Source organism: Dendropsophus ebraccatus, chromosome 2, assembly GCF_027789765.1.
Source record: "Dendropsophus ebraccatus isolate aDenEbr1 chromosome 2, aDenEbr1.pat, whole genome shotgun sequence".
In the NCBI taxonomy this organism is placed as follows: Eukaryota; Metazoa; Chordata; class Amphibia; order Anura; family Hylidae; genus Dendropsophus; species Dendropsophus ebraccatus.
This window is the reverse complement of record NC_091455.1, coordinates 8307088-8321732: the sequence shown is the minus strand read 5'-3', so window position 1 is coordinate 8321732 and position 14645 is coordinate 8307088. Positions and strand designations below refer to the sequence as shown.

Here is a 14645-nt window from a genome sequence, read left to right as displayed (position 1 = left end):
GTTATATCCTCTGCCCCAGTATATATACACTGCTCATGCTGTATCCTCTGCCCCAGTATATACACTGCTCATGCTATATCCTCTGCCCCAGTATATATACACTGCTCATGCTATATCCTCTGCCCCAGTACACACACTGCTCATGTTATATCCTGCTGCCAGGTCACATGACCCCCACACAATGCACAGCACAGACACGTGGCTGCAGCTTATATCCAAATGACTGCCTTCTGGGCGGGATTATATATGACTGCGGCCAATCGCAGGTGGCCACTCTCCAATCCTGTTTTTCCATTGGTCGATCAGGAGGCGTGTGCATAAAGCTACAGAGAAGAATGTTGTTAACCCCTTGAGTGCTGCAGGTGGGTTCAGCTTCATGACATCTTGGAGGAGCAGGAGGTGAGGAGTCTGCAGAACGGGTTCTGCAGAATATTCCTCCTGCGTCTATAGATAAATGTTTGTGCCTATAGTCAGTGTAGGAGGCTCCTCGCTGCACAATCGGGGGTCTCGGTGTGGTCGGTGCACTTGTCCCCTCCTCCTGCCGGCCTTGTTATTACTGCTGGGATTCTGAGGTTATCCTTCATTCACCTCTGGTCGGAGGGATTGTAGACGCCGACCTCGGAGACGCAGATCCTGAAGACGTGGTGTCCTGTCCTGGTGAGCCGGTGTCCTGTCCTGAAGACGTGGTGTCCTGCCCTGGTGAGCCGGTGTCCTGTCCTGGAGACGTGGTGTCCTGGTGAACCGGTGTCCTGCCCTGGTGAGCCGGTGTCCTGTCCTGGAGACGTGGTGTCCTGGTGAACCGGTGTCCTGTCCTGGTGAGCCAGTGTCCTGGAGACGTGGTGTCCTGTCCTGGTGAGCCAGTGTCCTGTCCCGGAGACGTGGTGTCCTGGTGAACCGGTGTCCTGTCCTGGTGAGCCAGTGTCCTGTCCTGGTGAACCAGTGTCCTGTCCCGGAAACGTGGTGTCCTGGAGACGTGGTGTCCTGTCCTGGTGAGCCAGTGTCCCGGAGACGTGGTGTCCTGGAGACGTGGTGTCCTGTCCTGGTGAGCCAGTGTCCCGGAGACGTGGTGTCCTGGAGACGTGGTGTCTGTCCTGGTGAGCCAGTGTCCTGGTGAACCAGTGTCCTGTCCCGGAGACGTGGTGTCCTGGAGACGTGGTGTCCTGTCCTGGTGAGCCAGTGTCCCGGAGACGTGGTGTCCTGGAGACGTGGTGTCCTGTCCTGGTGAGCCAGTGTCCCGGAGACGTGGTGTCCTGGAGACGTGGTGTCTGTCCTGGTGAGCCAGTGTCCTGGTGAACCAGTGTCCTGTCCCGGAGACGTGGTGTCCTGGAGACGTGGTGTCCTGTCCTGGTGAGCCAGTGTCCCGGAGACGTGGTGTCCTGGAGACGTGCTGTCCTGGTGAGCCAGTGTCCTGGAGACGTGGTGTCCTGGTGAGCCAGTGTCCTGTCCTGGAGACGTGGTGTCCTGGTGAACCGGTGTCCTGTCCTGGTGAGCCAGTGTCCTGGAGACGTGGTGTCCTGGTGAGCCGGTCTCCTGTCCCGGAGACGCAGGTAGGTGACCAGGAAGTGATGAGTGCTGTTATACAGAGGGGATGGATGACACCGCCCTGTTACCTTATACAACCTGCAATATCCATCTGACAGTGATCAAGAGTAGTAGATACTTGGAGGAATCTTCCAGCAGATGTGGTTATAGATGCCAATCACTGGCCGAGGATCTCTCTGTGTAGCCCTAATCTAGTCAGCACACCTTGGCCAAGGAACGTTGCTTGTAGCCCCCAGAGATCATGCCCCCACCCCCCTCTATTGCTTTTTAGAGTTTGGATTTGTTTTAGGACAGGAGAGGCGCTGTTTCTAGAAGACAGTGGCCATGTTTTTCTAATGAATACAATTAGCATATGTTACTGCTTCTCTGACCTCCCCTGTAGGACCCGTCATTGTTTCCAGGGGTCAGGTGACCATCACACAGGTGCACAACTAGATTAGAAAGGACTGGAACAAGTGTAGCGATCTCTGCACCCATGTGACGGTCACATGACCGGGGGGGTTGAGTGGAGCTGCAAACTGTTAGGGTATGTGCACACTGAGGAAAACAGGCGGAGGACTTGTGGCAGATTCCGACGCTCATCCCCGCACTCTCCCACTTCACAATCCGTCTGGGGGTGACATCTACCTCATTATCTGTACCAGAGGCGTAGCTAGGATTCATGGGGCCCCAAAGTAACAAACTGTACAGGGCCCCATGAATCCTGTACGCCCCCCCCCCCCCATACATGGCCAACTCCTGAACACACACAGTGATGCACATATATACACACAGAGGCCACCACTAACATACACACATTTACACTAGTGCAGACATATACACCATGAATAGACCAGATACAGGGAAATCATCTCCCAACTGTAATAAGAACTAATGATCCAGAAATAATATCTGCAGCATTTTCTTTTAGTGGTGGTTCCTTTATTAGAGCCCAGCATTAATACAAAACTGCTGCAGAACATCTTTGGGACCAAACCTGTCAATCACTTGAGACACTACTGACATACACAAACACACACATATACACCAGTGTTACAGACATTACTGACACATACACACACATATACACCACTGTCGCAGACACTACTGACATACACACAAAGATACGTAGATACAGTAGATACACACACTGACATATACAGCCAAAGATACATACATACACTGACCTATACATATATACCCACAGATACACACACTCACTGACACATACACACATACACAGAACTTACAGCTCCCAGGCTTCCCCCTCCTCCTCCTGTAGTCGGGCTGATCTATACACAGAAGTATTGAGGACCTTTGGGTCATGTGATCAGGTCCTTCATTCCTCTCCTTCTGTGTGTGCAGGACCTGGCTGGTCCTGCTCCTCTATTCCTCTCCTTCTGATGTGCAGCTCACCCTGCACTAGGGAAGAGTACAGTGGAGGGTCCCACTCCCTCTCCGGGCCCCTGGTGTAGCAGTGGTGTGGTCCTCGGCTGTCTGTGGCTTACCTACCATGAAGGCAGAGCAGGCTTTCCCGGGCCCCCTTCCTGCAGGGGCCCCATAGCAGTCGCCTTCCCTGCCTTCATGGTAGCTACCCCACTGGTCTGTACTCAGAGAGATATCACTGTTTATCCATGGTGTTACATAGGACTGCGGGTGGTGTTACATAGGACTGCGGGCAGCTTATTCTGTCAGTATCCGGGTGGCTGGCAGCGGTTGGCATTTGTTATCTAATCTGAGCAGTTGACACCTCGGTGCAGATAACCGGTCGCTGCCCTGGAAATCATAAACTTCTGCTGCCAAAAAAAGAGAAAAAGATCCCGGGAGTCTAACAATTCCCCCTGTGCGGTGATATCGGTGTCTGTGGGTTCTGGCAGGTTTTATCTCCGGTATAAATGTGGGGAAATCTGTGAGAATTGGACACGGTATATGGGGGAGCCATAGGGATTAGATACAGGGCGAAGGAAATCCTGGCTGCCTCCCTGCTGGTGAATAACAGCGCCCCCACCAGATTTCTGTCTAATAAATGATCTTATAATGCAGGTATTTGTGTAGAGACTCCGCCATATTTATACCCCTCTTCCATATTGTTACCCCTCTCCCTTATCAATGCCCCTCTCCCATATTACTGCCCTTATTCTTACCCCTGTCCCTTATTGATGCCCTTATTCTTACCCCTCTCCCATATTGATGCCCTTATTCTTACCCCTGTCCCTTATTGATGCCCTTATTCTTACCCCTGTCCCATATTGATGCCCTTATTCTTATCCCTGTCCCATATTGATGCCCTTATTCTTACCCCTGTCCCTTATTGATGCCCTCCTCCCATATTGATCACCTCTCCCTTAGGGCCCTATTACACAGGATGATTATCGTGCGAAAAATCGTTAAATCGTTCAAATTTAAACGATAATCGTTCTGTGTAATTGCAGGCAACGATTGAAAAATCGTTCGTATGTCGTTGATCGTTGATATAGATCTGAACCTAAAATTATCGTTAATCGTTTGCTAATCGTTCGCTGTAATTCCACATTCTTTCACTCAAGTTCCGCATTTTCCGCATCGTTCAGTGTCATTACACATTGTTCATTGTTTTTCTGGGATCAGAAGGAATTCGTGTGAATTTGCACGATAACTATCGAATTTGAACGACAATTGTACATGTAAACGCAGCGAACGATAAAGCAACGAGCGAGAAATCGTTCATTTTGATTTTACAACATGTTCTAAAATCGTTGTTTGTCGTTTGCAAACAATTCGCAGATCGTTCCATGTAAACAGTCGTTCACCGATTCTACCTATATGCGAGATAGGCTTAAGCAATCGCAAAACGATTTTTCCGTACGATATATCGTTCTGTCTAAACGCTGATCGTTATAAAAAAAAAATCGTTACTTCGAAATCGTTAATCGTACGATCGGGCGAGTTATCGCTCCGTGTAAACGCAGCATTAGTTACAATCGTTACTATGATCATTTTTGCGATCGTTAGGGCCCTATTACACGGGACGATTAGCGTGCGAAAAATCATTAAATCGTTCAAATTTAAATGATAATCATTCTGTGTAATTGCAGGCAACGATCGAAAAATCGTTTGTATGTCGTTGATATAGATCTGAACCTAAAATTATCGTTAATTGTTCCCTAATCGTTCGCTGTAATTCCACATTCGATCTCTCAAGTTCCACGTTTTTTTTTTCTCTAATCGTTCAGTGTTATTGCACATTGTTCATTGTTTTTCTGGGATCAGAAGGAATAAACGATCATAGTAACGATCGCAATAACGATCATAGCAACGATCGTAACTAACGATTATCTTTCTGTGTAATATGGTGAACGATTTCAGGTTAACGATAAACAATCTCGTTTGCGATCGTTTATCGTTAATCATTAAAAATCACTCAGTGTAATAGGACCCTTATGCTGCGTTTACACGTAACGATTATTGGCCCGATCGTACGATTAGCGATGTCGGATTTACGATTTTTTTTTAATAACGATCAGCGTTTAGATGGTACGATATATCGTACGAATATTCGCACTGCGATCGTTTTGCGATCGTTTAAGCCTATCTCACACATTGGTTAAATCGGCGAACGACTGTTCACACGGAACGATTTGCGAATTTTTTTCGTATGATGGACGATTTGATGACCTGATAAAAGATCAAAATGTACGATTTATCGTGCGTCGTTCGATCGTTCGCTGCGTTTACACGTACGATTATCGTTCGAATTCGACCGTTATCGCGCAAATTCGCACGATAATCGTTACGTGTAAACACAGCATTATTCATCCCCTTTGCCATATTGTTACCCATGTCCCTTGTTACCCCTCTCCCTTATCAATGCCTCTCTCCCATATTGATGCCCTTATTCTTACCCCTGTCCCATAGTGATGCCCTCCTCCCATATTGATTCCCTCTCCCTTATTGTTACCCCTCTCCCTTATCAATGCCTCTCTCCCATATTGATGCCCTTATTCTTACCCCTCTCTTATTGGCCCTATCCCTCCTGGTCTCGATGCTGAAGGATTTCTGACCTATCCCTGATGAAGCCTGAGGGGGCGCTCTTCGTGTGGCCTCACTGCGTCTTTGCGTTTACTTTAGCTTGGACTTTATCACTTCGTCTTCATTGAACCAGAAAACTTTCTTTTCAGTTCCGAGAGTGGAAGTGAATGGATTACTGATTGTAGGAGAGGAATGTGCGGAGATTTCTGCTGCGTCAGAGGTTTCAGCGTCCACAATTATCATAACTATCCCCTCTTATTGTAGTATAGTCCTGGTTTAATAGCCGGACCCTCTCTATTGTTAGCAGATTACAATGTTATTAGGCAATAGGTATAGCAGTCATTTCACCCAATCGCAGCGCACCGTACACACTGTAGAGGAAGTTAGTCCCATGGGTGGGGGAGGAGCCATTCTGTGTACTAATAATGAGATGGGAGCCATGCTGGGGACTAGAAATGAGATGGGAGCCATGCTGGGGACTAGGAATGAGATAGGAAGCCATGCTGGGGACTAGGAATGAGATGGGGAGCCATGCTGGGGACTAGGAATGAGATGGGAGCCATGCTGGGGACTAGGAATGAGATGGGAGCCATGCTGGGGACTAGGAATGAGATGGGGAGCCATGCTGGGCACTAGGAATGAGATAGGAGCCATACTGGGGACTAGGAGCGAGATGGGAGCCCTGCTGGGGACTAGGAATGAGATGGGGAGCCATGCTGGGCACTAGGAATGAGATAGGAGCCATACTGGGGACTAGGAATGAGATGGGGAGCCATGCTGGGCACTAGGAATGAGATGGGAAGCCATGCTGGGGACTAGGAATGAGATGGGAGCCATGCTGGGGGGCAGGAATGAGATGGGAGCCATGCTGGGGACTAGGAATGAGATGGGGGCCATGCTGCAGAGCAGGAATGAGATGGGAGCCATGCTGGGGACTAGGAATGAGATGGGGAGCCATGATGGGGACTAGGAATGAGATGGGGAGCCATGCTGGGGACTAGGAATGAGATGGGAGCTGTGCTGGGGACTAGGAATGAGATGGGAGCCATGCTGGGGACTAGGAATGAGATGGGAGCCATGCTGGGGACTAGGAATGAGATGGGAGCCATGCTGGGGACTAGGGATGAGATGGGAGCCATGCTGGGGACTAGGGATGAGATGGGAGCCATGCTGGGGACTAGGAATGAGATGGGGATCCACATTGGGGACCAATAACAGAAATATCTCGGCACAGTAGCCATTAGCTGTTTTTGTGAGATCTAACAGAGTTACATATACCTTTCATAACAGGAGGCACCTGACAGATAATGGCCGACCTTCAGAAGTTCCAGTTTGCCATAGATCGCGGCGGCACCTTCACCGATGTGTTTGCAAGATGCCCTGGAGGAAAGGTCCGAGTGATGAAATTATTGTCTGAGGACCCAGCAAACTACAAGGATGCCCCCACTGAGGGAATCCGGCGGATCCTAGAGGAGGTGAGAGGCAGCACTGCTTCCATAGAGATCCATCACTGAATGCTGAATTTAACTATAACAAGTATTCGCATCTGTAATTCGTCTCTCAGGAGACTGGTCGTACTTACCCCCGCGACCGTCCACTGGACACTGAACAGATAGAATGGATTCGGATGGGGACCACAGTGGCCACCAACGCTCTTCTGGAAAGAAAAGGAGAAAGGATCGCTCTGTTGATCACAAAGGGCTTCAGGGATCTGCTGCATATTGGAAACCAGGCCCGGCCCAAAATCTTTGACCTGGTAGGCCTCCACATCATGTAGGTCGTGGGCCATATAGGGGATACAGAGGTGGCTTCACATCCTGGCCCTGGTACCTGAGGGGACACTAAGCTCCTGGACACCAGTATTATACGTGTATTATAGGTAGAGCGTCTGTTACCAATTTTTTTTGTTTTGTTTTTTATGTTATTTTTGTTTCCTTTTCCAGGAAATTCGGATGCCCGAGGTTCTGTATGAAGAAGTGATCGAGGTGGAAGAAAGAGTCGTTCTGCATCAGAAGGGCTGTCAGCTTCCCAAGGATCCTTCTCTGAGGACATTTATAGGTGAGGGACACCACAGATCTGCAAAATATAAGGGACGGTCCAGCCTTTATGGGTCCTCCGGAGGGCGAGGTGCCTGCTGGAGGGATCAGTATAATAGCCTAGCCTGTGTTCCCCTAGGTCTCCTCTTCTGCCCGCTGCTTTAAGAGGGCGTCAATGAGTGATCTCACCCTCCATTCCAATCTACTTCATGCATATTAGATCACCGGATGATCCTGCTGAAGTAGATGTGCTCATCCAACCTGTGTGGCCAATGTTAGACCACCATTTTCTAGTATTAGCGGCTACGTGGCTCACTGTGTCTGCTGCCTTGATGCCACTGGTGCTAGTGCTATGAACAGAAGCACTGCACTCCCAGGAGATTATATGCTCGTGAAATTTTTATTCAGAAGAAAAATTAGATATCACAATCCAACCAGATCAAGATATGCGAATTTAAGTAGAGAAGTAATGCTACGGGCGACGTTTCGGTCGTGCTTCCGACCTTCCTCAGGCCTATGTAGCCATACTGTAGGACGAATGTATAGTACGGGGGATCTGGTGGTAGTGGTAGACTGGGGGAAGGGATTGTGGTCAGGGTCCGGTTATTTGGGGTTCAGATGTAACCTGTGCCATTGATTATCGACAGCAGTTTCTAGTCTTTCTGGCCTTTACGTCTAACACATGGTGAGTGGGTGTTCTTCTGTTTCCAGGTTCCACTGGTGACACCTTAGAAGTCTGGGAGCCGGTTAATATAGAGAAACTGAGGATCCAGCTACAAGACGTCTTGTCCAGGGGGATCCGGAGCCTGGCGGTGGTCCTTATGCACTCTTACACGTGAGTCGGGATGGGGGAGAGGACTGTGGTACACAGTATAGTGAGACCTTTCCTTTATGTTGGTCTCCATTATTTTCCAGGTGGTCCTCACATGAACATCAGATTGGGAAACTGGCACGTTCATTGGGTTTTACCCACGTTTCTCTTTCTTCGGAGGTAATGCCAATGATTCGGATGGTGCCGCGAGGGTACACGGCCTGTGCTGATGCCTATCTCACCCCGTGTATACAGAGGTATCTGGATGGGTTTCGTGGCGGCTTTAAAAACCAACTTAGGGTAAGACGTGGAATGTTTGACCGCACAACATGACATTGAGGGGGTGGCCCATTGGTCAGTTTTTTGACTGATGGATTCACAGGTTGTGCCACTTTTTTCACAGGACCTTCAGGTTCTCTTCATGCGCTCAGATGGAGGACTGACCCCCATGCACAGCTTCAGTGGGTCTCGTGCCATCCTATCTGGACCTGCAGGGGGAGTGGTAGGTTACGCCATCACCACCTATCAACCCGAAAATCCTCAGCCTGTTATTGGCTTCGATATGGGAGGTGAGATAGAAGATCAGTGGGGGATGGAAACTCGATATTAAACTTGTATATCGACATGATTACATTTTCCAACACCCCCTGCTTGTTCGCAGTCTATGCAGAGTATGGCCTGGAGAAATACAATTGTCAGCAAGGAAGGACTAACATTTCCCATGGCCATAAGTAGTCAGCCCATTCGCTACCACACATGAAATTCAGCTGCTCCAATTTCTCCTGATCATTCCTGAGATGTTTCTTCATCTTGATTGGACTCACCAGTGGTAAATTCAGCTGATTGGGTGGAATATGGAGAGACTCCGCCCCTGTCCATATAAGGTCCCATAGCTAATAATGTATCAGGGCAAATGCCAAGCCATGAGGAGGAAAGAGCTGCCTGTAGAGCTCAGAGACAGGACTGCGTGGAGGAGGAAAGAGCTGCATGTAAAGCTCAGAGACAGGACTGTGTGGAGGAGGAAAGAGCTGCCTGTAGAGCTCAGAGACCGGACTGTGTGGAGGAGGAAAGAGCTGCCTGTAGAGCTCAGAGACAGGACTGTGTGGAGGAGGAAGGAGCTGCCTGTAGAGCTCAGAGACAGGACTGTGTGGAGGAGGAAAGAGCTGCCTGTAGAGCTCAGAGACCGGACTGTGTGGAGGAGGAAAGAGCTGCCTGTAGAGCTCAGAGACAGGACTGTGTGGAGGAAAGAGCTGCATGTAAAGCTCAGAGACAGGACTGTGTGGAGGAGGAAAGAGCTGCCTGTAGAGCTCAGAGACAGGACTGTGTGGAGGAGGAAGGAGCTGCCTGTAGAGCTCAGAGACAGGACTGTGTGGAGGAGGAAAGAGCTGCCTGTAGAGCTCAGATACAGGACTGTGTGGAGGAAAGAGCTGCATGTAAAGCTCAGAGACAGGACTGTGTGGAGGAGGAAAGAGCTGCCTGTAGAGCTCAGAGACAGGATTGCGTGAAGGAGAAAAGATCTGCCTGTAGAGCTCAGAGACAGGACTGTGTAGAGGAGGAGAGAGCTGCCTGTAGAGCTCAGAGACAGGATTGTGTGGAGGAGGAGAGAGCTGCCTGTAGAGCTCAGAGACCGGACTGTGTGGAGGAGGAAAGAGCTGCCTGTAGAGCTCAGATACAGGACTGTGTGGAGGAAAGAGCTGCATGTAAAGCTCAGAGACAGGACTGTGTGGAGGAGGAAAGAGCTGCCTGTAGAGCTCAGAGACCGGACTGTGTGGAGGAGGAAAGAGCTGCCTGTAGAGCTCAGGATTGTGTGGGGGAGGAGGGAGCTGCCTGTAGAGCTCAGGATTGTGTGGGGGGAGGCTTATCTGGAGAAGAGGATAAACATGTCCCTGTTGGAGTGCACTGGTCAGTGTTGGGGGAAAGCTGAATAGAGTAAAGATTTTCTTACCCATAATATGAGCCAAATCAGGACCTCAGACTGGGTTGAGGTTTCATCTTCCAACAAGGCAATGACCCTAAGCACACAGCGAGGACCAGACAGGAGCGGCCTAGGGACAACTCTGTGAATGTCCTGGAGGGAGAACCGTGACCCCAATGGGACATCTCTGGGGAGATCTGACAATGGCGTCCACCACCACCGGCCCCCATCCAACCTGACAGGACGGGGGAAGAATGGCCGAACAGTCCCCAAATCCAGGTGTCACCCTTGTGGCCTTATAGCCAATAACACTGGGGGAGGAATCTCTGCCCGAGGGGCTTCACCTAATGCTGAGGGACCACTCCGAATACTGATGGGGACGGAGATTATAGGGAGTATAAGGATGACCACCATCCTGTCCCCACTTATCACTATGGGGTATTGGGGGCAGAATGATGGGGAAATGTTCTGGTAAGGTGTGGGGGTCCTGACCTGGGGGGCTTCTCCTGATGATGTCACCATATACAGGGATGTACCGACGACCACATGACGGCCCCTTCTCTCCTCCAGGGACCTCCACGGATGTCAGCCGCTACGCCGGAGAGTATGAACACGTGTTTGAAGCCACCACAGCCGGGATCAGTATCCAGGCCCCTCAGCTGGACGTGAACACTGTGGCCGCTGGAGGGGGCTCCATGCTCTTCTTTAGGTGGGTGTCCGCAGATGGTCGCACATCTAGTGGTAGAAGGAAGTTACTAAGCAATAATATATATATATATATATTAATAATTGACTCCATTTTTGTAGGTCGGGATTGTTTGTTGTTGGGCCGGAGTCTGCAGGAGCCCACCCCGGACCCACCTGCTACAGGAAAGGTAATGGCAATAATGGGGGCAGTCATAAATAGGGAAGGATTAAAGGGGTACTCCGGGGAAAGTCTTCTTCTTTCAAATCAACTGGTGTCAGAAAGTTATACAGATTTGTAATTTACTTCTATTTAAAAATCTCTTGTCTTCCAGTACTTATCAGCTGCTGTATGTCCTGCAGGAAGTGGTGTATTCTCTCCATTATGACACGGTGCTCTTTGCTGCCAACTCTGTCCATGTCAGGAACTGTCCAGAGCAGCAGCAAATCCCCATAGAAAACCTCTCCTGCTCTGGACAGTCCCTGGACATCGGAGTACCCCTTTAATATACAATGGGTGCTTCCATTCAGAATTTCTACTGTTCATATAAATCAAGTTATTTCTGTATAAGGTGAAATTTTACTATTTTTTGCATTTTACACTCTTTGCTATTTCTGGGATTTCCGCTGACTGTCAGTGAATGGAAACAATTGTTATTTATATAGAGGCCGGAGACCCGTCCTGATGGGGTGTAACTCATTATTTATTCCTCCCTTCTCCTCTAGGGGGACCGCTGACCGTGACGGACGCCAATCTCTGTCTCGGCCGCCTCCTTCCTGATTACTTTCCTCACATCTTTGGTCCATCTGAGGATCAGCCTCTCTCCAAGGAAGACACTATACACAAGTTCAAGGAACTCGCTCTAGAAATCAACCAATTCCAGCATGGCCGACCAGGGGGCGGAGCTTCACTCAGCATCGAGGAGGTGGCCATGGGTTTCATCCGAGTGGCCAATGAAGCCATGTGTCGTCCAATCAGATCTCTTACTCAGGTGATGACGGACTGAGTCAGTAATGTAATGTATGTACACAGTGACCCCACCACCAGAATAGTGAGCGCAGCTCTGGAGTATAATACAGGATGTGACTCAGGATCAGTAATGTAATGTATGTACACAGTGACCCCACCAGCAGAATAGTGAGTGCAGCTCTGGAGTATAATACAGGATGTAACTCAGGATCAGTAATGTAATGTATGTACACAGTGACCCCACCAGCAGAATAGTGAGTGCAGCTCTGCAGTATAATACAGGATGTAACTCAGGATCAGTAATGTATGTACACAGTGACCTCACCAGCAGAATAGTGAGTGCAGCTCTGGGGTATAATACAGGATGTAACTCAGGATCAGTAATGTATGTACACAGTGACGGCACCACCAGAATAGTGAGCGCAGCTCTGGAGTATAATACAGGATGTAACTCAGGATCAGTAATGTATGTACACAGTGACCTCACCACCAGAATAGTGAGCGCAGCTCTGGAGTGAAATATAGGATGTAACTCAGGATCCGTACAGGATCATTGATATATATTGTTATTATTTGTCCGCAGGCTAAAGGTCATGACACTTCCCGTCACATCCTGGCATGTTTTGGGGGTGCCGGGGGGCAGCATGCTTGTGCTATCGCTCGTTCTCTTGGCATGAAGACGGTGTTCATCCATAAGTGAGTGCCGCCATTGATCAGTTCTTGCCCTGGTATCTGTGTATATAGCTCTGAGCTGTACATGTTGTGTATACAGATATGGCGGTGTGCTCTCGGCGTACGGTATGGCGCTGGCGGACGTGGTCCATGAGGCTCAGGAGCCCTGCTCTATGCTGTATGGTCAGGAGTCCTTCCCGCTTCTAGAGGAGAGAATCGCAGCTCTGGAGGCTCAGTGCATGGAAGCTCTGCAGGGACAAGGATTTCACCGGTAGGAGATCAGCAATTTAGCTTTACCTGTCAGGCAGATTTCTTAACTTTTGCCATATTTTTTGGCTGGTACTTACATGTACATGATTAGCGGAGGTAGGTAGTACAGCGGCTGCCTGGTCACCATCTCTCCATTATAGAGGGGGAGGTGTCAATCACAGACCCTCTCTATTACCTCCTTATAACTTGGTGTCGCCATCCCTGGTGGTCTAGGGTAGTGTAAGCGTCCCTGGTAATCTGGAGTAGTGGAGTCACTGCCACCATCCTTTGTGGTCTGGGATAGTGGAAAGGTCAGTGTTGAATTCATGTTGGCACCCTCGTAGTCTGGGTTAGATCCAGCATCCCTGGAAATCTGGAGGAACCTATATCCTTGGTAGTCTGGAGTAACCTCTATCCCTGGTAATTCCGAGTAACCTCTATCCCTGGTAATCTGGAGTAACCTATATCCTTGGTAGTCTGGAGTAACCTATATCCTTTGTAGTCTGGAGTAGACTGTATCCCTGGTAATCTGGAGTAACCTATATCCCTGGTAATCTGGGGTAACCTGCATCCCTGGTAATCTGGAGTAACCTGCATCCTTGGTAATCTGGAGTAACCTGCATCCCTGGTAATCTGGAGTAACCTGCATCCTTGGTAATCTGGAGTAACCTCTATCCCTGGTAGTCTGGAGTAACCTGTATCCCTGGTAATCTGGAGTAAACTCTATCCCTGGTAATCTGGAGTAACCTGTATCCCTGGTAATCTGGAGTAAACTCTATCCCTGGTAATCTGGAGTAACCTGTATCCCTGGTAATCTGGAGTAAACTCTATCCCTGGTAATCTGGAGTAACTTGTATCCCTGGTAATCTGGAGTAAACTCTATCCCTGGTAATCTGGAGTAACCTGTATCCCTGGTAATCTGTAGTAAACTCTATCCCTGGTAATCTGGAGTAACTTGTATCCCTGGTAATCTGGGGTAACCTGCATCCCTGGTAATCTGGGGTAACCTGCATCCCTGGTAATCTGGGGTAACCTGTATCCTTGGTAATCTGGAGTAACTTGCATTTCTGGTAATCTGGAGTAACCTGCATCCCTGGTAATCTGGAGTAACCTGCATCCCTGGTAATCTGGAGTAACCTGCATCCCTGGTAATCTGGAGTAACCTGCATCCCTGGTAATCTGGAGTAACCTGTATCCCTGGTAATCTGGAGTAACCTGCATCCCTAGTAACCTGCATCCCTGGTGGGCTAGAGCATTCCAAAAATTAAAGGTTCATATATCAGAACACACATGGCTAACATAGAGATATAAAATCCCGGCATGGTAACACGACGACGATGAGACCCCAGAGGCCGACACTTACACCGTCTCCTATCACTTTATACAGGTCCCAGATCGACACTGAGCCCTTCCTGCATCTCCGCTACGAGAGAACGGACTGCGCTCTAATGTGCTCAGCGAGGGGATACCCGGGGACCCCCGACTCCTGCCGCCTGGGGGACTTCAAGGCGGCCTTCACTGCCCGGTGAGATGGCATTACTGTATATGAGTGTGAGTTCTCTATAGAAGCAATTGTAGTATCAGCTGGAGGATATACTGCGGCTCAGCTCATAGGTTAAACCGGTTGTTCAACAAAACTTTTTTTTTTCTTCATATGAACTGGTGCCAGAAAGTGCCAGAGATTTGTAATTTACATCTAATAAAAATCTCCAGTCTTCCAGTACTTATCAGCTGCTGTATGCCCTGCAGGAAGTGGTGTATTCTCTCCAGTCTGACACA

General features: G+C 49.1%; 1 protein-coding gene across 6 annotated transcripts in view; it reads left to right on the top strand.

Moving 5' to 3' along the window:
* The first annotated feature begins 361 nt into the window (after positions 1 to 361).
* Positions 362 to 14645, top strand: part of OPLAH (5-oxoprolinase, ATP-hydrolysing) — a 35071-nt gene continuing 20787 nt past the window's right edge. The window contains exons 1-13 of one of the 6 annotated variants that reach the window (XM_069957014.1): positions 362 to 399; positions 6820 to 7004; positions 7094 to 7285; positions 7473 to 7587; positions 8277 to 8400; positions 8481 to 8676; positions 8780 to 8945; positions 10862 to 11000; positions 11099 to 11166; positions 11702 to 11967; positions 12529 to 12641; positions 12718 to 12888; positions 14254 to 14391. In XM_069957014.1, coding sequence (XP_069813115.1) covers positions 6837 to 7004; positions 7094 to 7285; positions 7473 to 7587; positions 8277 to 8400; positions 8481 to 8676; positions 8780 to 8945; positions 10862 to 11000; positions 11099 to 11166; positions 11702 to 11967; positions 12529 to 12641; positions 12718 to 12888; positions 14254 to 14391 — 1856 coding nt within the window. In that variant the 5' untranslated portion in view covers positions 362 to 399; positions 6820 to 6836. Of the gene's footprint in view, positions 758 to 784; positions 816 to 1082; positions 1548 to 6819; positions 7005 to 7093; positions 7286 to 7472; positions 7588 to 8276; positions 8401 to 8480; positions 8677 to 8779; positions 8946 to 10861; positions 11001 to 11098; positions 11167 to 11701; positions 11968 to 12528; positions 12642 to 12717; positions 12889 to 14253; positions 14392 to 14645 lie in introns of those variants that run through there. The other 5 variants (XM_069957012.1, XM_069957011.1, XM_069957016.1 and 2 more) reach the window with 5 other exon arrangements.